We start from the raw sequence: 21,318 nt of genomic DNA on the forward strand, positions 1-21,318 counted from the left end.
TATTTTAACAGAATCTAGCCTGTAAGAAACAGAACACATTTTGATCTCTCACCCAGACACGTCCCTGAAATGTGCCGAAGCATTAAATGTATTCTCTAACTCACTGTTTGATATGTCTCTCCACTGCTAGCTTTGCTTGATTTCTCATTTTCCACTTTGTCTGCTAGTGAAAATAATGCTGAAATTAAGATTTCTCTGGTACCCCTCATTATCTGCACTAGACACCGGTATCTCAATCGCCTCCTTCAGATGTACTTCTGCTTATTTTATTCATACCAACACAACGCTTTAGGCTACAGTTGAAAGTAACTAACATCGGCAGGAATGGACAAGCTTCATTTTCATATAGCTTCCTGTACCGGTTCCAGGGTTTGTTTGTTGTTTTGCCCCCCTTGTGTATCCGTTTCCTCCTGACTGGCACTGTTACCCTGGGGCCTGTCTGTGATATTTAAATATCTAGGGAAAGGGGGATGCTGCCATCAAGAGGTGTGATAGCATCTCCGTGGAGGAATTAAATATTTAAGCTGCGTAGCTGTTATGCACTGCTGTGAGACCGAAGCGCTTTTGCAAACTGCACAGTTTTATGCGAAGAATGTGCTACGTTTGTGCGAATGCAAACTGAACGAGAATGTGCAGAACTGTGTGGGCTAATACAATGTTGTTAGTCATCTATAAATATTACACAGTCAGTATATTTCAGACATACTGTAACTTTACTGTATGTCACAGTGACAAACTTGTTTAACAAACTTTAATTCATTTTTAAATAATGAAATCAGGTTTTCTGTCGTGATTTACATGTCGATGTGGGGTCGACATTGGGGCAGGTCGGGGAAATTTTTGAAAAAATGATTATTTATTTTGAAAAATAAACATAAAAAAATATATATGAAGAGTTCAGATGCAAAAGCCTCTAAGTGCCATCTGAAATTTTCATCTAGAATTATAATTTTTATAAAGCTTGTATATTTAAGTTAAGTCATTTCACTTAATGACAATTAATAGGCCATTTGCATTGCCATTTAAGTGAAATTATTGAACTTAAACATACAAGCTTGATAAAAATTATCTTTCTATAGAAGAAAATTTCAGATGGCACTTAGAGGCTTTTGCATCTGAACTCTTCATATATATATATATATATATATATATATATATATATATATATATATATATATATATATATATATATATATATATGGAGCCTGTCATTACATGAAGCATTGCAGTGTTTTTGATGATTGCTTAGTAAAAATTTAATAGTGATAGTGCAATGTTTCTGAAATTAATAAACAGAACATAGGCCTATGAAATCAGTCCCTTAAATGCCTAAGATTGTATCACATCAAATTAAATGAAATTATTAAATTAAATATATAATCATAGTGAATATTACTATATAGATAGGCCTATATGTGTGTACATGAATATTAAAAATGTAAATATTGCTTAACACTCATTTCACAGTGTCCACGCAATGTTCAAATGAAATATATGCCACTGAACAGTTGTCTATTGCTATGTCTCTAAAGAATATTTTTATGCTGCTTCTTGAATGATTTTTTTTTAGATCTATTAATAATTAATAAACAATAGATTCATTAAGAAATAATAAAATTAAGGTAACATCAACGTACATATCCATGTCAAAAACCGATTAATTGCACATTTAACATCTACTCACAATCCATGAAAGTATGACTAAATGAGTGACCGTAAGTTTGAGATCTTTACAGGTCATGCCATTTTTAAATAAGACATGCAGAGGAAATGTGCTTGGGTCACAAATGCTGAAACTGCCATTAGTTCAGGTGGTTACAGACAGGAAATCATGTCAACAACCACCGAGGGACTCCTGCCAGACATTTACCCCCTAGGTTTAATAGCACACTGGTGCATTGCCATCCACAAATGCAAAAATCAGTCAAATGTGATTATTTTGGCTGTATTTAATGGACTGTTTGTGTATGCAAACCTCAAGATTTTTCTGATCTTCAATAGCTGGCCTAGAATGGATTTACCTAACATGATATAGTGGACTAAGCATATTAGCACAAATAAGAACAGAGACACTGCATCTATGCTTGAGAGATGACGAAAAGCAGAGAAATTTAAACTTAATATGTTTTCTTGTTGGAAAATTTAGGAAATGCATTTGCATCAAAAGGTATGCAAAAATATCATCAGCACCCACAATTAATATATTGTGGAACTGAACGAGTAGCTCAGCTGCACATCTGAGGTGCCACAGTGGGTCTATGAGGCCATAGGCGTCCAGTCTGTTGAAATGGGGTTTATTTTCTTTCTGCTTAGCTTAACCCCACTGGTTCCCTGTGGTCTACACTCACAGTTCTGCTGCATTTGCTCTTTCTTTGATTATCAGGAAGAAAGCAGTATATACTGTGCCAAACTTCCCTGAAGCGAAACGAAATTTGGCTTCTTCCACAGACCAGCTTTGACTGTGCCCCCAGTGTCCCCTTATAAAGGGTTCCCTTGTTATCCAAGACTTTGATGAGACTAAATTTAAAGGTTGAAAACAGGTCAAAAAAAAAAAAAGAACATAATGTTTCGTCAAGCGTATAGGCAGACCCGACAATTTGAGCACTTTCATTACATTCCTTTGTGGAACAAACACGAGTGAATGCAGAACAGGTTATGACTGTTCTCTTTGGCTTTATAATATGAAACACACTGCAATAGATATCTGTTGCAAGGTTTATTTTATGAAATGATGTGCAAGTTTGAACATTTCTGTAGTGCAGTCACGGTCGGCTTATAAAATATTGCTTGTGGGATTGAGATGGAATAGTTCCAAACCACCCAGTGGGTTTCCTTTTGATAATGAATTATCACATCTGTAGAACAATAGGATTTTTGTGCTTTAGGCTAATTGAAATGAAAATTGCAATGACAACAGGAGGAAATGAAGTCCAAGAGTCCAATAGAGGGCAGTGTTGGGAAGCAACTGAATGGCAATGCTAATACGTCCATTATGGGGAATGCTGACAGACCATCAGGAGTTTTACAAAAATTTTGGTGGCCACATTATGAAATAAATAAATAAATAAAATAAAAAACATTAATAGATTAGGCGAACAGGTAGTTTGTGCTTGTATATAACATATATTTCGTCATATGTTTTCAATTGTAGCGTGAACACGTTATGCTACATGAAACAAGCACTGGAGAACTGATCTGAAAGACACAAACATGTCCAAATCTTAAGTCCAAACACATAAAACACACAAATATTAGTATATTACTTGTGAGAAGCACTTTACATATAAATCAAAATTTTATTGAATTATTTCTGTTCAGGTAGGCTAGCTATCCTGACCTAATTAGCCTACTCTACTCAACTTAATACAAAATAAATAATTTCAGGTTATATTAACTGGGAATGCATAAAGCATGCATTTACATCAATTTAAATATGAAGACTGGACTGGAATGATGCACTTAGCCTATGTTGTCTTAAACTCTAAGAGGAACAGATCAGAAGATACAATCATTTTGTATCTAAAACTGATTTTTACTGGCGTTCCTGTTGGTTGTGTGCCATGCTTTGATGCCTTGACTGCTTCACCTCCATCAGATCAAAACAAAGCTACTATTTTACACTCACCCACTGTCCACAATGGTTTATGTGTGAACGTGAGAAAAAAAAAGGTGAAATCAAATACCTCCTCCAAACAGAAAAAAGGTCAGTGATGACGTGGAGAGTGAGGATTAGCACCTTTCCTGACCGTATCATTAAGCAGTCCAGTTCTATAAGCAGCACCTCTCGCTGTTTACCCTTGGCGAAAGAAACCCCAGCACCCATATAAACACCACAACTTGGATGAAATCATGTCATCGCATGTGTACACACTACACAGTGCACTTATGTAAGTATTGCACAGTCAGCATTCAGTCACAGGGCTTATATATTTGAAGACAGAGCAACACATCCACAGCAAAAAGTTTGTTTTCTGAAATGGTCAGTAAATCTTCTGCTGTAGAATAATTGATAGTGTGGTTTGAAATGCTCCCTTGCATACAAAATCTGTAATGTTTTGCCAGTGGTTTAGGACCTCACTAATTCAATACATGAGAAACCTGCCAGTAATGTTATAAGCAGTTTGACTTTAGGATAGTTTCCTAAAGGATATTGTGGATGTCTGAGAATATTCTGCCTCAGAGTAAAAGAAAAAAGGTTACTGTGATAAGTTTAAAATGAGAAAGAAAGTCACATTGTGGATATAAATTCATAATTGTGATGTATACATCATAATTTATGAGATATACAGTCATAATTGTGAGATAAAAAGCCATAATTATATGAGATAAAGTCACAATTGTGATATATAAAGCCATAATTAAATGAGATATAAAGTCATAATTGTTTATCAAAATGCAGAATTGTGAGATGTAACATTACATTGTGAGTTATAAAGTCACAGATATGTAATATATACTCATGTTGTTGGATATAAAGTCACAATTGTGAGATAAAGTCACAATTATGATAAAGTCATAATTGTGAGATATAAAGTCACAATTGTGAGATATACATTCATAATTGTGATATAATCACAATTTATTATATATAAAGTCATAATTGTGAGATATAAAGTCGCAATTATTGGATTTAAATTCAGAATTGTGAGATATAACATCAAATTGTTAGATATAAAGTCACAATTATGAGATATAAAGTAATTCTGAGATTTAGGCTAAAGTCACATTGTAAAGTCAGAGTCACAAGAAAAAAAGTTGAGATTTAATTCATTTAAAGCAGCAGATCATCAATGTTTGTACTGCTGATAAATGTAAGAATATTGATGAATAAAACAACACATAATCAGTGTCTGAATTAATTCAGGACATTCTCATCAAAATGACCCACTGAGGCATCCAACCCAAACAAACCACTCTCTTTCGGTTGGCTTCACACAAGCTGACAAAAACGAACCCTCTGTCGTGATTTCAAGAGATGGTGTGTGCTCCTAATGAAGCAAAATATACAATTTAATGATATTCATAAATATTAAGATCAAAATATAGGCTCGGTTGTGTGCTCAGGTCAGCGACAGGAGGGCACCAAGGGCTCGTGCCAAACGTTAGCATGCCTATTTTAGCCATGGCGGAAAATTTTCCTCAGGTTCTTCGAGGACATACAGTGGGGGTACAGGGAGTGGGCAGAAAGCTCTTTGCTTTACTACTGCTGTGTGAACATAGGGAAAACTTGCACAACCACCACACTGGCACAAACTCAGTGTGTGTGGGATCTTGACAAATACATCTTAGAACACAGCCAATATCGCAACCGGGAGGGGGAAACGCAAAAGATTTAGGGTAGTGAGAAACGGGAGGGTTGGCATAAGATGAGTGTGGGTGAAAAAACACACACACAATCCTCTAAGGTGAATAATATTTCAGCATATCAGCAAATGGTGTGGCCTCAGTTTGAAAGATTTTCAGAATAATTCCCTCTTTGTGTATAGAAACTATATGTAATCAAAATGACCCACACTTTCCACCCATCAGAAAGGGCATCAACATCTGCAACCAACATTTTGGAATCATAAGATTTCTCAGATCAAGTTACAACAGTTTTCCTGTAATTCTGTCCCATGCAAGCCCATGCGCAATGTCTTATTTTCAGAAATACACTTACATGTATAGAATGAAAACATCTGGAACCAGATATGACACTTCTGTGGGTTAGGAGCTGGATATTTATGTATATAAGCACTGTTAAAAATATTCCATTATTATTATACAAACCAGCAATGCAAAGAAAAGCACCCTCATCACCAAGTTCCTGCTGTAAGTATGTTAGAATAATACTCATTAAAATCTTCTGTGGTGGTGAGCTCGCACACGGCCTCTGCAAGCTCTTATGTGAAGGTACTTATTGTCGACCGCATACACATCACATACGTCCACTCAACAGAGTGGCTTCTGAGGAATTCATATGAATGTGTGAGGCATTTCTAGAAACTGGCTTACAGTGAGCAGGCTGTGGATATCAAAAATGGATTGGTCACAAATAGACATCCTCACTATTCAATGCTGTGGTCACCTCTCTCTGGACCACTGGTTTGTTCTGAAAGGACTGTGTGTGTAGCAGGGAAAATCCAACGCTAAATATGAATAATGAAATGCAGCTATGCACATAATCATGCATAGGAAAATGCCCATCAAATCTAAAGGCTATATGATGGGCAGCAAGGGTAGGCTGCGTGACATGTCCTCATCTTTGAAAACTATAAACACAATTACATAAGGTAACAGAATATTTGACCCAGGCTTGGATTAATGTGGTTTGTGAAACCCACAATGTGTTTTCCGCTGTGATTTATTAGCTGCTGAGAGCATGAAACCATTGAAATTACATGTTGTGCAATAAACAGTTTTGGTAGCCGTTCGGTAGGTTGTCAGCAGATGCTCACTCTCCTAAAATATAGGCAATTATAAAAAAAAAATATATGTATAAAGACACATTTAACTGATATTATAAATATTGTTTGATATATAAAAACAACATGTTAATTCTAAAACTATATTATTACTAAATAATATTGCTAAAAAATTCTCTTTTTTTCTCTAAAATTTTTTTTTGTGCTTTTTACAAAAGCCTATATATTTCATAATGTTAAAAACTAGGTCTGTCAATAGAATAAAATAATCTTGAATAATCTCGTGATTGTATTTAGTGACCCGGGACGTCATTCACCACCCTCCTCCTCATTCATTTTTTAACGTTAGACATCAACCTTCTTAGTATTCCTCAATTAATAATTATAAACAATATAACAAGAAAAATCATTAATTTTTGTTAAAAAAAAAAACAAAAAAAAACAATGTAAGTATATTTTTTCTGCCAACAATAATTGAATCTTTGATGACTGAATAAGTGCCAATCACCTTTATTCCACAATGTGGCAATGTCTGATACACAACGATGAAGTGACGTTTCACTCATAGTTACCGCAGGCAGAAAACAAAAGAATAGGAAGTATCATCAGCAAAACTTGAAATGGCTCAGCCAATTACTGCAGAACAAGTACTGAACACAAGAAAATATTAGTGTTACTGTCAGGTGATGGATCTGGTGGAGAAGCAGTCAGCGATCAAAATATTGATTTTGAAGAGGTTGAAAATTATAGTTTTGAGAATATGTTCGAGATCACAAATATGAGCCAGATGCTGAATGTTTCGGGAAATAAGCTCTGACGAGGATTCTGCTCAAACTGAACCCTTCCAAGCTCCAAAAGGTAACAAAATATGCTTTATTTGATTCTTCTGTAATTGTTACTCTAATATCAGGAGAGTTTTATATTATCGCGAAAGGTAGAGATCCTTCCGTGTTAGATATACATCTGGGTCACTAAAGACCCGAATATGTAATAATAATTGACGAAACATTCATGCATTTAAGGGTTTGATATTAATTAACTTAATTAACATGACTATCAGATGTTACAAATAAAGAAAGTACTGCATTACACATGTGTATTTCATATTTTAAGTTAACATGGTGAATTTGGCGGTCCTAAAAATACATTTTGTTCTCTCAAATTTCTCTCAAAGATTCTCTCAAATTTTCCGTAGACCCCCTAGCACCTCCGTGTGGCCCCATGACCCCTTTGAAAACCTCTGATCTAGACCGTAATCATGAATATAATTTAGTTAAGGGTCTTTCTCAGTCTAATAAATGCTTAAGATAAATCATATTTCTTAAATTCATGGCAGTGAACCACATTATTAGGAAAAAACAGGGTATGCTCATAGTGTTTGGTGGCATACTGATCATTATTCATTTTGACTGCAATATGAACCACAAAGATTTTTCATTACAGTTTATATGCATCCAGCCAATAGTCTGTTGGGTGCAAATATAAAATATAAAATCACACTGTTTTCAGACCTTGGATCTAATCCAAGAACACATGAGCATGTGAAACCTGTGTTGCTTCACACTCACTGCCCACGTTCAAAGGTCCACAACATATCTTGAGGATATATAGGCATGTGTTTGCTGGGGTTGACACTTGGGAGACTTAGATTGTCAATGTGAAAAAAATATGTAGAAAAAAACCTCCAGGAACAGTCCCATTGTGTTTTTGTATTTGCAGCACTGTGTGTGCAGAATCAGTTCTCTGATTGGAGTGCCATCCTCTGTGTCTTGAGTACAGACATGTCCTTATCCCGTTCCAGCTCCAGCTTCTGCCACACTGGCCTGTGAATTTTGACAGAGCTCTGATGCATGCCTCTTCTCTCTGGATACCATCATACAGATCTGCTCTGGTTCCTCCACAACACAGCTTCCATCTCCAGGTAACTGTCAACAGGCTGGTGACTATTGTTTAGAAAGCTTGCTTCAAAGTGGGGGTTGACAAAAGATGGATAACTACTGCAATGTGTAACTTCTATAGCAAACTGTTTTGCAAAAGCTGATAAATATAAGCAAGATGTATGCTATAGTTAACATTTGTGACCTCACAAAGATTCTTGACTACGGATCTTGTTTTTTATGTTTTCTGTTACAAATGCTTTTGTAGATAGATCAGTCATCATGACTTTATTCTACCATCAGAAGTCTCCAATAACGATTACTGAGATGAAAAGAGTATAGTGTTTTGCTGGTCATATGATTTCAACATGGACACCATCAATGTGGTGACCTGCTCTATGTAAAATAAAACAGCTTTTTAAGGTTACTTTTATGACTGAAGTCTAATTCTCATAATGATTGTACATCATTTTTCATAACACACACTATTGGGGTCAGTAAGATTTTTAAAGAAGTATCTTATGTTCACTAAAACTGCATTTATTTGATCCAAAATACAATAAAAAATATTATTGCAATTTAAAATAATGTTTTTTTTTGTTTTTTTTTTGTTACTGTATTTTAAAATGTAATATATTCATGTTATGGTAAAGCTGAATTATTAACATCCATTACTCCAGATCTTCAGTGTCACATGATCCTTTAGAAATCATTCTAATTTGTTGATTCGGTGCTCAAGAAACATTTCTTTTTATTATCAAACAGTTGTGCTGCTTATATATATATATATTTATATATATATATATATATATATATATATATATATATATATATATATAAATAATTTTTTCCAGGATTCTTTGATGAAAAGAAAGTTCAAAAGAACAGCATATATTTGAAACACACATCTTTTATAACATTATAGATGTCTTTACTGTCACTTTTGTAAAATTTTATTATTTTTTATTATTTAAATTTTATAATTTTACTTATTTCCTAAAAGAAAATATTACAGCCCCCAAACTTTTGAATGGTAGTGTACTGCTCATTTCTTAAGTAAAACTTTTTAATAAGGAGAAATTGAATGAGTGCACCTCTATATGAAGAAGGCAGGAACATACTTGTGATTTTGTGATAAACTAGGGTTCTAAGCCTGGAGGCAACAATCTCGAGAGAGCCTGAGAGAGCAGACAGGAAATGAGAGAGGTCAAGGTGAGTGACAGAGAGCCTGCTACTACCACTCAACCACATCTGTGCCTGACATGGAGGAAATGCTCTCCAGGAAGTGAGATTAAAACCATCACACACACCAGCATACACACAATGTCCTTCTTTGTCTGTGGTGCCGGTGCACTGCCAGCAGAAGTTGAGTATTTTCACATGAGGCACGTTGGGTTTTCATTCTTCAAGGTGCAGAGGCTCCGTCTGTGCTTTTCAGAGTCTTGAATCTGAAGTAACCTCACAGCTGTGTTCAGCCAACAATCACAGAAATTCAAATACATAATACATCAAAACTGGACATTGTGATGGGACCATTGTGAAATATTTCAATGTACTTTCTGATGTACTCAAAATGTTCACAGTCAAAGTCATAATAGGATATTATAGTAATATTTGCAACAGAAGAATTATGAGTCTAAATATCTTTATTTTAGATTGCATGATAATAAATAATACAAAAAAGTCTCTTCTTTTCCATATTGCTCCTTTTGTGGTACATTTTTCAAATTCTTCTAAAGCAATAATGATTTCCTGGCCTGCCAGGTTGTTACAGTATCAAGTTCTGAACATACGCAGCATAATATACTGTAAAGCGCAATACACCAATGAGCAGCTTCTGAACACTGATTAAAAAAATATGCTTACAAAAATATAAACTGTAATATTATATGGCTTTTCTACACATTTGACATGTTCAGAGATTAACACTGTTGTGTTCGCATGCACAATTGCCTATTTTGTTACTTTAAGGAATGCTTAATATCTTTATGTGCTTAAAATAACAACATATACCTATATAAAACATACAAGAATGAATGCAATGAATAAAAACTGTATTTACAACTCGTATATACATGACATTTACATGCAGACCAAAATCATGGAGACTCAGTTTTCTCAGGACCAGATGGTGTCAAAGTCAATGTCTTTTTTTCCTGTTGAGGATATTTTTCGTGACAGCCCTGGCCTTAAATCCAGCCCAGCAAGACCAGCAAACCAAATGCATGGTAATTACCGGCTGTTACATTACCAAGAGCTCTATTTCTTTGCATCCGTCCTTGGAGGATGGTTTCAAATGACCGCAAACACTCTGAAAGCTTTGCCTCCTGAGGGATTCTGTAGGCTAAATGGAAGAATAATGGTCAATAATAATCCAGATCCAGCAGGATAGAAATATATATGGTTTATATGCTAGTATGATTCATTAATCACTTCTTCAGATACTCATGATACCCTCAACATGCTATGTAATGAAGCAAAATAAAACCAGGCTGTGTTGGTGGTCTGGTTTTATTTTGCAGAAATGCAGAGTTTATAACATTACGGTTCAGCCACCCATAACATGATTACATTATCCAACCAAGCTCATACACAGGGATATTAGATAATTAGTCTGAAGACCAGAAGCCAAGAAGGAAAGATCATCTACACAGAAGTAGTAGCTCAAAAGCTGACTCAACACACTCAGTACCTCTCCGAGGTGATGCCATTCTGGTAGGAGCCCTTGTACTGCCTCCTTTTGTCTACAGGCATTACATCCAGATAACCTCCCGAGTCGCTTCGAATCACCCCTGCGTGGATAGCTGCCCTGCATATACTGGAATTCTGCTCAGTGGGACAGAAAGAGGAAATATGGCTCATTTTCTACTGCAGTTGTAACAAAACAGTGACTTAATAGCCGCTATATAGCGACCCAGAGGAACATTTCATTGCTCAGACATTGTTCTTTTATAGCTCAGGAGACTTATGTGAGTAATCAATTATGTTTAAGTATCAACTTTCAAAATTCCTTAATGGAAATAAAAGCAGACACAACTGAGACATTTTTTTTTACATATAATATTGGTATACAGCTGTAACAAATAATGTGGATAGTTTTAGTTAAATTAAGTTTTGGTGTCAGAGCAAATCTGAGCAGTTTTAAATCGTTTTTGATAGTTTACAACTTGCGAGATTGCTATGGTTTGTTTCTCAGAAGTAGAATCTGAGAAGCAGAAAATGTTGGTAAAGTCTGTATTTGCTCTCCATTTCAACATTGCAGGCTAGGAGAAACAACTGAGATATTAAAAAAGATCTATAATATATTTTTTTCAATGATATAATGGTGTTCTAATGTAATTAGAAGATAGCAGTGACTTCTTAATATTTATAGCAGGGCAGATAGTTGTAGAAAACACAGAATCTAAATTGTTCACATAACATCATTTTTGTGCTTAAAAACACAATGCCTAGGCCCTAAAAGCAGCATCTAGGGACATTGTGTTATTTTTTTCATTTCTAACACTAGATGCTGCTTTTAATTTAAGTGCCACGTTTTTTTAACATGTGTCATGTGTTATGAGAACAGATATGAGAGCTATTATCAAAGATGTCCATCTAGTGCATGTGCACATAGAAAAACAACGGAAAAGCAGTGCGATGGAATGCAAAAACATGTTCTGTGTGAAAATGGGCATGAAGACTTACATCTGAATAATAGCGGGTTCCGGTTACTCGGGCATAGCTGCCATACAAGCAATTACGAGGACAATACAACCTGAAAAAAAATAATAAAAAAAAACATTTTAGCTTGTTAGCTGTTGTGTTATTAAAGACAAAATGCTTTTTACAAATTTACTACATGGTATCTTGTTTAATCGGTCAATAATATTTTTTATTATAAAGTAAATTCACCTGGGACAGTGCTTAACTGGTTTCTTGAAAGGGCAGAATTGAGCCACCGTAGTTTCACAATTAACTGCTTTCACTGGAAGTCACAAAATATTTGTTTTTAAATTTCTTTTCTGAAACTCTAGCAACTTTATCTCATTATGAATGATCATCCGTGCACTGACCTGGGACATTTGATACGGTGAAGGCATTGGCACTCTGATTTTTCCTGAGGAATGGCATTAATTGGGAAAAAATTGTGAGAACAATGTTGAACCTACATCCAGCAGCATGAAACAAGCATGTGGGTTGTATGACTTACGCCAGAGTCTGAACTCCGTTTTTGAAGGACTTTGAGAATCGTTGCCTTCTGCCCACCCTTGTGACATCCAGCCAGCCTCCATCATCATCTATTATTCCAGCATGCAAGCCACTGCCACAGATACTGGATTGCTGGAAAAACAGCAACATTAATAAGAGAGACCCTGAGCTTACCACAATACCACAATATATAAATACAGAGCTGATACAGTATATAAATGTGTAACTGGAAAAATCAACTTGAAAATCTTGACAGTTGATGCCACATTGAGATAAAAAGTAATACAAAGCAAATGTATTCACCTACCATGTCATAATGACCTGATCCAAATACTTTTCCATAGTTGTACAAACAGCCTGGCGGGCACTCGTACCTGATTAAAGATTGACCAGTCATGAAAATAATTCATAGTAGCATGACCCAACCACACTGTTTAGTAACTGATGTGTGAATTATACCTGTTACAAGTAGTTCCTTTGCACTGATCACGTAATCTAGTATCACATGCTACTTGCTGAGCTGCAGAAAAATAGATACAAACAAAGATGTGTTATGTATTTTCTGGTTAACCTTTAAGTAATGGGTTTTCATGTGCTAAATTAGGGGAATACGATTCTCTTTCTTCAATATTACACTGCTTGTAAACATATGTACATAGAAACATACATACCTTCTGATGTCACACAGCAAAGACATTACAGCCCCGCCCACTTTTGAATATCTTAAGTCAACCAATGAGCTTAAAGTAGCTTACACATCTGGGAAGTACTGATGACTTCATTCCTCTCAATGTTCTCATTGGGAGACGGAGTCGTGGTCTCATCCCTGTAGTGAGTGTCGTGGCTTTGGACTGGCTCTGGTTCGATATAGTTATTTTCCTCTGCCTCAGGGTTGTAATGATAATGACTGCCATCATCTGAAGAGAGCACAATTTAATTACTTTTTTTTTTTTTAATGATTTACAGCCTTCACAAATGTTAGCTGAATACTGTTTACTACTTTAGGGATGAAAATAGTTTACAATGTTTTAATCAAATTAACTGGCCAAAAGTGATGTCTGGCCTAGGAAAATTGACCTATTATTATTGAAGTATTATTCAAAAAACGTGTAAGCAAATTGCATAGTTGTGCTTTGCGTCAATTGTTTTATTTGTGATAACGCAATGAAACATGCCAAATTGTGCAAACATCATTTTTGGCCAGGCTGTCATACAAAGAAATTAGGGAGAGAACCATCAAAATAATAGCTGATTATGTTGTAGTAAATGTATGTTTTTTTCCTGAGAGCTATCTGTTTTTCTATGCCTTCGTAGCTGAAAATCGTAGCTGTAGTTTGCCTTTTTTGCCAAATAATTTTATCAGATAAATACCTTAACCAAGTTTAGTGTTTTATTCTTCCCTCATATTTAAAATATTAAAAAAATATTTTCCTAATTTTTCATTTTAACCCCTCCAGACATCTCTTTCAGCCATTATTGTACATCATGATAATGAATCAAATTGATCGCAAATAATCACATATCAATTTGCTGCCAATATAATTCAAGATAATTAATTGACATTGAATTGAAATTTGTTTACCTTTCTTTCTTTTCATTGTTTTTTAATCATGCTAAATTAACACATTATGTTACTATATTTAAATACGTAACAAAAAAAGGAACATTAAACATCAATTGAATAATATAGTCAGTTTAGTACCTTTATAGCAGAGGTTGTTTCTGCAACCGCCGCCATAGCTGGGTGGGCAAGCAGAGCAAGGGGTCCCGTGCTTGTATGGTGCATGTCCCCACCAGTTTCCTCTGAGAAAAGGATGGCACAAAGCAAAAGCTAATAATAGTGCTTTATTAGAACTATGTCATATTGCAAATGAAAAAAAAAAGATGAACGTTCATACGGGGGAGAGTAATTGCAGACCAGATACACGGCTTTGGTCCAGATCATCCCCCATACATTCATGTTGTAGCACACATTGATGGCACAGCCAATTTTGCTGCTTGTGGCCCAAACCAGCTGTGAACAAATCATAATATAACATTTTATTCATTGTATACATTGTATATTGTATATCTCTACATTGATATACATTGAACTACATTGTATATCTAACCTGCTTGATTGCTTGTATAGTCACAAAATGTCAACTATATTATCACCCAGCTCTAATCTGCTAAATACGACTATAAGGCATGAAGATATTAAGATATTTTAAACATTAACTTTCCCGCCATTGAGAGAATTTTCCGTCATTTATGACACAACGCTTCCCTGCTATTGACTGAAATTTCCGCCAATCCATGTTTTAACTTTTATACGGTATGATCAAAACACAGCGAAGAAGAATCAGAAACAAGCAATAGAAGCATTGCTTACACAGGCCATCAAACATTAAACAGCATATAAACCAAAACTGCTTAATGTTACGACGCAGGACGAGTTATAGACTGTGCAAGCTTTGAGGGTTTGATGGACTCGATCTACTATATTTTAATCACTGTTCTGAATCTGATCCAGATGAATCCCTTTTTGTTCAAAATGTTGCTTTTTTTAAAGTTATGTTTTTGGCCTTTTTGTGCCTTTATTGTAGCCTGGGAAAACCCAGACAACTTCCGGCAAATTTAGATTTGCTCTGCAAGTAAGTCTGGCAAAGAGCTCATTCAAGTCCATTTCCCCATGCCGAGAAATCAAGGCACCAATCAGAAACGTTGAGGCGGGCTTTACACATGACGATCGCTCTGATTGGTTTTAGGTCTAGCCTATCCAGAGGCATTTGAGCGACGTCCACTCCGACGTCCGTTGGAGAAGCACACCAACTTTTAAATGCATTATTATATTCAAATTGCAAACACATGAGGACAGTCTCCATGAAAGACCCACTGGCAGATGAATGTGCTACTACATTTCTCTCCGAAACGGTAGGAAATTAAATTAGATTTAATAGAGGATTTTAACTGTGACAAGATGATTGACAGGGCAGTTTACATGACGGGATGCACGCGACAGATCCGTCCGATAAAGATGACGAAGTAGTATGTCCAAAAGTTGCCTACTTTTTTGCTACACATTCAAAAGTAAATGGCGTAGTGTAACCCAAGACTGTAAAAAAATAGAGTGTAACATAGGCGAATTGGGACGCAGCATATGGCTTTACACTTGACGATCTTTGATTGGTTTTAGGAGTTTTAGGTCTATCCAATTGTGCCCAGAGGCATTTGAGCGACGTCCGTTGGTGACGCCCCTTTGGAAATGAGTTATTAAAGGAGCTTTGCCAGACCATATCTCAGTTACTACTGAGAATGGTCTGGTTTTAACCAGGCTACCTTTATTGGATAGGACAGTAGAGATTTTAACAGGAAAGCGAGGGGTAGAGAAAGGACCTCGAGCTGGGAATCGAACTTGGGTCGTGGGAGGCGCAGTTGCACTATGTCGGCGATAACCACAAGGCTATCGGCGCCAATGTTGTTTTTTTATGAAACCCTATCCACCTTCAAGTGTTGATTAAAAAAAAGAATGCATGAAGCTAGAATAAAATGGTAACAATGCTGGCAGAGAAAGAGTTAACATCATGTGTTTCTGTAAAGGTGCTTTGAAACAGTGTATATTGTGAAAATACATATAAAAAGAAAAATTGACTAATGTAAACTGGTGACTATTTTTCCTGCCAGGGTTTTGAGGATATTGCTAATTTGGTAACGTGAATGTGTTTTTACCTGTGTGTAATGCGTGCAGACCGGTCCAGAGCATCTGTAGGGGCAGTGAGGGTTACACTCTTGTGGATAGGGGTAACTGAAATCTCTCACCTCATCATACCAGGCTTGGACATGAAATGTCGGGGGTCTGTCTCTGAAGAAAATCATATTTAAAGATAACAGTTAATGCACTGTATAAGATCTGCATGAGATGCAATTGTTATTTGATGTGACCTCAATATTGTTTGCTTCCATTTTTAATACAGCACCTGCCCCAGTGAGCTCCCAGGTTCTGGCCAATCCGGGTCAGTAAGTGAGACGGTCCATGTTCCCAAAGACAAGTGTGTGCCCAGTGCTCAGCACTCCTTTCTAGTTCATTGTCCCACACCTGTAACAGCGTAGAAACACAAGCCACGTTCACAAAGCAACATAAAATAATTACCTGTCCTGTATTTGAGTGCTCAAAACAGTTTGGTAATTTACAAGAGGGACGACCTGTGAAGGTATTTTCGAGTGAATATAACTGTACTGGACAACTGTACAACATACACGCGCATCTAATTTGTGTTGCGTGTTTTCATGTGTGGTTTTGGTATTTTGCAGAGGCCGAATGAGCTACGAGTCACTGTTTTCCACCAGAGCTACTCCCATCAGTTTTGTGGTAACTTATACTAATACATAGGTTATTAGTAGCGACTTCAATACTGTACTGTATGTACTGTACAGGTTGAGTCACACCTGTTATGAAATGTGGTTGCCGATCCCAAACACTGACTGTGTGAATATAGGTAACACAGCAGCTGAATCTGTCGTAATTTTTGCAGAAAAAGCACCTCAGAAAGATGTTCTGATAACATTTTTGGCATATGGTTGAACCTGCTTCTGCCTTTGTACGTCAATGCATGGTTGTTTCTGACCAGTAGATTGATACAAATCTACAAGTGGGGCAGTTGAAGTTAAAAACCATAAAGCATTTCTGTTTCACTAACTTGGGACAAAAGACATTAAACCTACCATTAGGATTGCTACAGGTTTAAACTGTTTTGTATGAAAGAAACCACAGTGTGCTGTTCTGCACAGGGCTCTGATTATTTCAATACACAGCAGTTTCATTTAAAATGACATATACGTCGTTTGCTGCCCTGCCAGTGCGCTAATCTGTTCCATATGTGCAGAGCTGGTGCATTCCATTCCAGCAGTCCTCAACAAATACTATTGCTGAACCACCTTGATCATTCTTTTATATTGCACAATAAATAAATCAAATATTTTTCATTTTAATCTAACTTAGATGCTACTTAAATTGCATTCCTGCTGTTTATGATGTTAATGCGAGCTGTATAAAATATGTCTTGTCGTCAACATGCACTTAAATGTTTACCATAATTGTAAATGTAATATCGGTCTTTAAGGCGCATAAAAGCCTAGCAAGCTTTCTGAATATGAGCAGAACCAGCATAGAGATGCAAAGCCTGCTAGCATCTTATGTGGCCTTTGAGACCCATCTTGACATTGTTTATTTGTTGTGATGCCTAATTTGCTGTTACAGCGACCATCTGGGTGCATTCCAAGGGAGATATGCATCCTCTGTGACTCCCTCCACTTCCTTTTCAGAGTAATTACCCAGAGGACTGCACAGAATGGAGGTAGCTAATGTCTCCTCCCCTACCTGCGCCCCACACAAAGACACATTCTGTTCAACTTTGCTGAGGGATACAGGCTGGAGGCATTTGACAGATTTAACTCTGAATTGTTCAGAGTCCCAGAGCGCCACAGATGTTATCAACTCAAAAGTAATTGACTAAGAATGTTTTGAAACGGTTCTCTTACATCTGATTGCAAGTGTCAGTCATATGGAATGATCCATGCGCAGTGCAGAGAAATGAATGATATATTGAACATTTAGAGTGTTCTATTCTATTCTGTCTTTGAAGTGCGAGTCAATATTTGCCTCCATTGCTGCCAACTGTAATGCAGTGGGAAGAAGCAGCAGCAGCAGCAGCAAACCATAGATGGTTCTAAGAAGTATCAGGTCATTTTTGGCCAGAAAGCAATTGAGAGGTCTGGCTGAGTGCCATACAGTAGGTGAGCCACAGAACGTGGGAAGGAGAAGCTGCATTTTGGCCTCCCTGATGGACCTGATGAACTATTTGTTGTAGACCACAAACTTGACTGTAGTTCAGTGTGTTTGAATGCATTTGTTCAAAGTGCGGTTATGGTTGGTTACCCAATACTGGTTGGCAGAGCCATCTGATAAATTTATGAGCCCCCTCATGACCCCACCAGTGTTTAAATAGACTTTTAACTCCCAATTCAAAGGAAAAGTTGCACTTAAGCACACTTTTTAGTCTTTTCAAAGTCACAAGACAACTTATAGAAGGTTTTCACATTTGCAGTAGCCTAGTTTTTGAAATAGCCTACATTTGAAATTTTATTCCGGTAGTTTGATTTAATGAAGGGATGAACGATATATTTGTACCATATTAGTTATAAGCCGATATGAGAGATTTTCAATTTATTGGTATCTGCCAATAATATTTGATATGTATCAGCAGATAATGTATATTTAAATGTACATTCCTTTTGCCATTATCTAATGCTCAGTTTAAGTTAATCTGTAAAAACACTAATAGTTTAATACCACTGCAATCTTAAAATATAAATTTTCAGCACTATAATGGAATGGTGTCTAAAATCACTTGTACCATTGAAAACAATTGTTTTAAGTTTAGTGTTTTGTTTTTCATTTATTTAGACAAAATGATAATGGTAGTAGACAATTTATTTTTATTGACTATTTAGCAGGTACAAAGTCTGACCATTAATTTCTGTAAGTCCTTCTGCATTAATTGGATCATGATAAATCTGTGTAGGTTAGGAACATGATTCAGCAGGATTGTGCCTGAGGGAGAATCATGTGATCTTACCATGTACTCCATGTTTGAGGCAGGGGGGTACACTTGACCCCTAAGCTTATTATGTAGGTCAAGAATGAGTTGCATATCACTTTGTGAAATTGCTCTCTTGCCCCTTGGCTTGGATTGCCACCACGCCTCATCCTTATCCAAGTATTTTTCCAGGATGGCTTCTAAGTGGGTGGCATTGGGAATGACCATGGAAACCACCGTTTGGACAATCACAAGCAGCACAAACCCACTAAATAAATCTTCATGTCCACACTTCATGTTTCCTTCACATCTGTCAGCTACAAAATCCAAAGTGGTATCTGTCCTCTGCCTGTGAAATCAAAATGATTGTAATCAGATCTACATTTTAACGCACATAAATGTATATTTTTATATACATTTTTGTATAAAATTTATACATAATGTGGTATAACAAAATGACATAATAATTAGATTTGATTATGTGGATTGGTTCGCATGGATGCTCAGCAATACATCAGTTCACAAGCCTGACTGAAAAGTGCAGTTTCAGCATTTTCACAACTTGTCAAAGACTTGTGTACGCCTTTTGCCACACACATGCAATATTTCATACAGTCGTGTCCTGCATTAAAACCAACCACACAAGTCTTTGAAGTCTGCATATCATCTTCAGCCATATATGAGCCTAACTCTAATGCTATCTCTTAAAATAATAATATTATTATCTTTACTACAGTAGAGTTACCCTTATAAAGTTTGTAGTAGCATCAATTCCTTTGACATATTGCAGAAAAAAATGTTAAGTGTTCTTTATACTGAAAGTAAGCAGCATTTTACCTTATGCGGTTCCGCGCGTGGACGTTTAGATCCGGTGTTGACCTACTGAAATAATGTTTCTCTGCAGTTTTTGCATTTCAAATACACGAGCCCATCTGTTTTGATCTGCTTGCAAGTTTCTTTACGAATGAGTCATCATGGGTCACTGTGCGGCTAAATAATGAACGTTCAAATGTTTAAATTTGTGATTCTTCGTTTCTCATTTATAGTGTACTTTTAAGCCACGCCCACAAACACACCCACAGCACAGAAGCGTTTAGGTATATATACCGGTGCATTTGCCTGTATTTCTAGTAATTTAGTCAGAGTGGAAAATAATTATTTTCATTCGTTTCTATGTGTTTTTTTGTGTGTGTTTTTATTTTTTTATTGCCATAAATGCTTTTAAAAATTGTTTTTTAATGAAGATCTATCTATCTATCTATCTATCTATCTATCTATCTATCTATCTATCTATCTATCTATCTATCTATCTATCTATCTATCTATCTATCTATCTATCTATCTATCTATCTATCTATCTATCTATCTATCTATCTATCTATCTATCTATCTATCTATCTATCTATCTATCTGACTTTTTGCTGTGCAGTGTTGTGTATCTGTGTAATCGGCCAAACCAACACTAGATGGCAGCATTGAGTGATTTTTTTAAGCCTTCGCTAATATGGATAAAATTAACTGTGAAAACTCTCCATAAACATGACATTTGGGCTGTATGATTAGCCTATATTGATTACATTTAGCCTATACAAAACTGATTTCCACAGCTTGATTTGAGAAGCTTTCTAATTTGTCTCATGATAATCTAGTATTTCTGGCAAAGTCACGTAATACTTTTTCCTTTTATCTTAGTACTTTAAATGGTATTCTTTAAAATGTGCACATCTGTAGAAGAGGTCATGCAATTAGTAAAGGATGATTTTTCTTTAGTGTGAACATAAATAAAATAATGATTATTTCAATGTATCTGTTGGCAGAGAGGTTGACCTATATTTTGCTGAGAGAGCTGGATTGGTATGTTTGTTATTTGGTGGTAGAAAGGGGGAAGTCTTTCAGTTTTGTGTTGTTTTTGTGCTCACATCCACTGCCAATATCGATGGTCTGCAAAATTATAAAAACAGGGGTATATTGTTTTTTTCCTAAGCAAACATACTATTGGTTTACCATTTCTCATATTTCAGCTTTATCAACATACAGAAATGCTGAGAATGTTTTCACCAGATCAGTCTTGCACAGTGATCAGGAATATTTTCAGGTGTCTCAAAACTATTATAATCGAGTTATCGAATGAATTTTTCAGCAGAAACAGAACAGAAAGGCATATATTCAAAGTAACACAAGAGGTTGACAAAAGAAGAAATAATGCAAAACTAAATCTGAAAAGTGGATGAGGAGAATCGCTGAAGAACTGTCCAGGAAAACTGGAAC

At 36.0% G+C, this 21,318-nt stretch overlaps 1 protein-coding gene across 1 annotated transcript; it reads right to left on the reverse strand.

Annotated features, from left to right (window-relative positions):
- Positions 1-9,911: 9,911 nt before the first annotated feature.
- On the reverse strand, positions 9,912-20,099 carry crispld1b (cysteine-rich secretory protein LCCL domain containing 1b). Its single transcript, XM_081375192.1, has 15 exons — positions 19,888-20,099; positions 19,090-19,399; positions 16,432-16,550; positions 16,184-16,316; positions 14,371-14,486; positions 14,175-14,275; positions 13,228-13,389; positions 12,932-12,992; positions 12,780-12,846; positions 12,474-12,604; positions 12,337-12,380; positions 12,176-12,248; positions 11,969-12,038; positions 10,974-11,107; positions 9,912-10,625 (listed from the first exon to the last, which is right to left on the reverse strand). The coding sequence occupies exons 2-15, from the start codon at positions 19,345-19,347 to the stop codon at positions 10,574-10,576; spliced, it is 1,521 nt and encodes a 506-aa protein (XP_081231318.1). The 5' UTR covers positions 19,348-19,399; positions 19,888-20,099; the 3' UTR covers positions 9,912-10,573.
- Between the last annotated feature and the right edge of the window lie 1,219 nt (positions 20,100-21,318).

The sequence above is a fragment of the Scardinius erythrophthalmus genome (assembly GCF_964197995.2).
Source record: "Scardinius erythrophthalmus genome assembly, chromosome: 9".
In the NCBI taxonomy this organism is placed as follows: domain Eukaryota; kingdom Metazoa; phylum Chordata; class Actinopteri; order Cypriniformes; family Leuciscidae; genus Scardinius; species Scardinius erythrophthalmus.

Bases quoted from the DNA above. Each gene is read 5' to 3' on its own strand.
- crispld1b (XM_081375192.1), bottom strand. From the start codon at position 19,347: ATGAAGTGTGGACATGAAGATTTATTTAGTGGGTTTGTGCTGCTTGTG. The intron at 12,381-12,473 runs GTAAGTCATACA...GCCATTCCTCAG, and splicing joins AACGGAGTTCAGACTCTGGC to GAAAAATCAGAGTGCCAATG. The intron at 12,039-12,175 runs GTGAATTTACTT...ATTTTTTTTCAG, and splicing joins CCAGTTAAGCACTGTCCCAG to GTTGTATTGTCCTCGTAATT.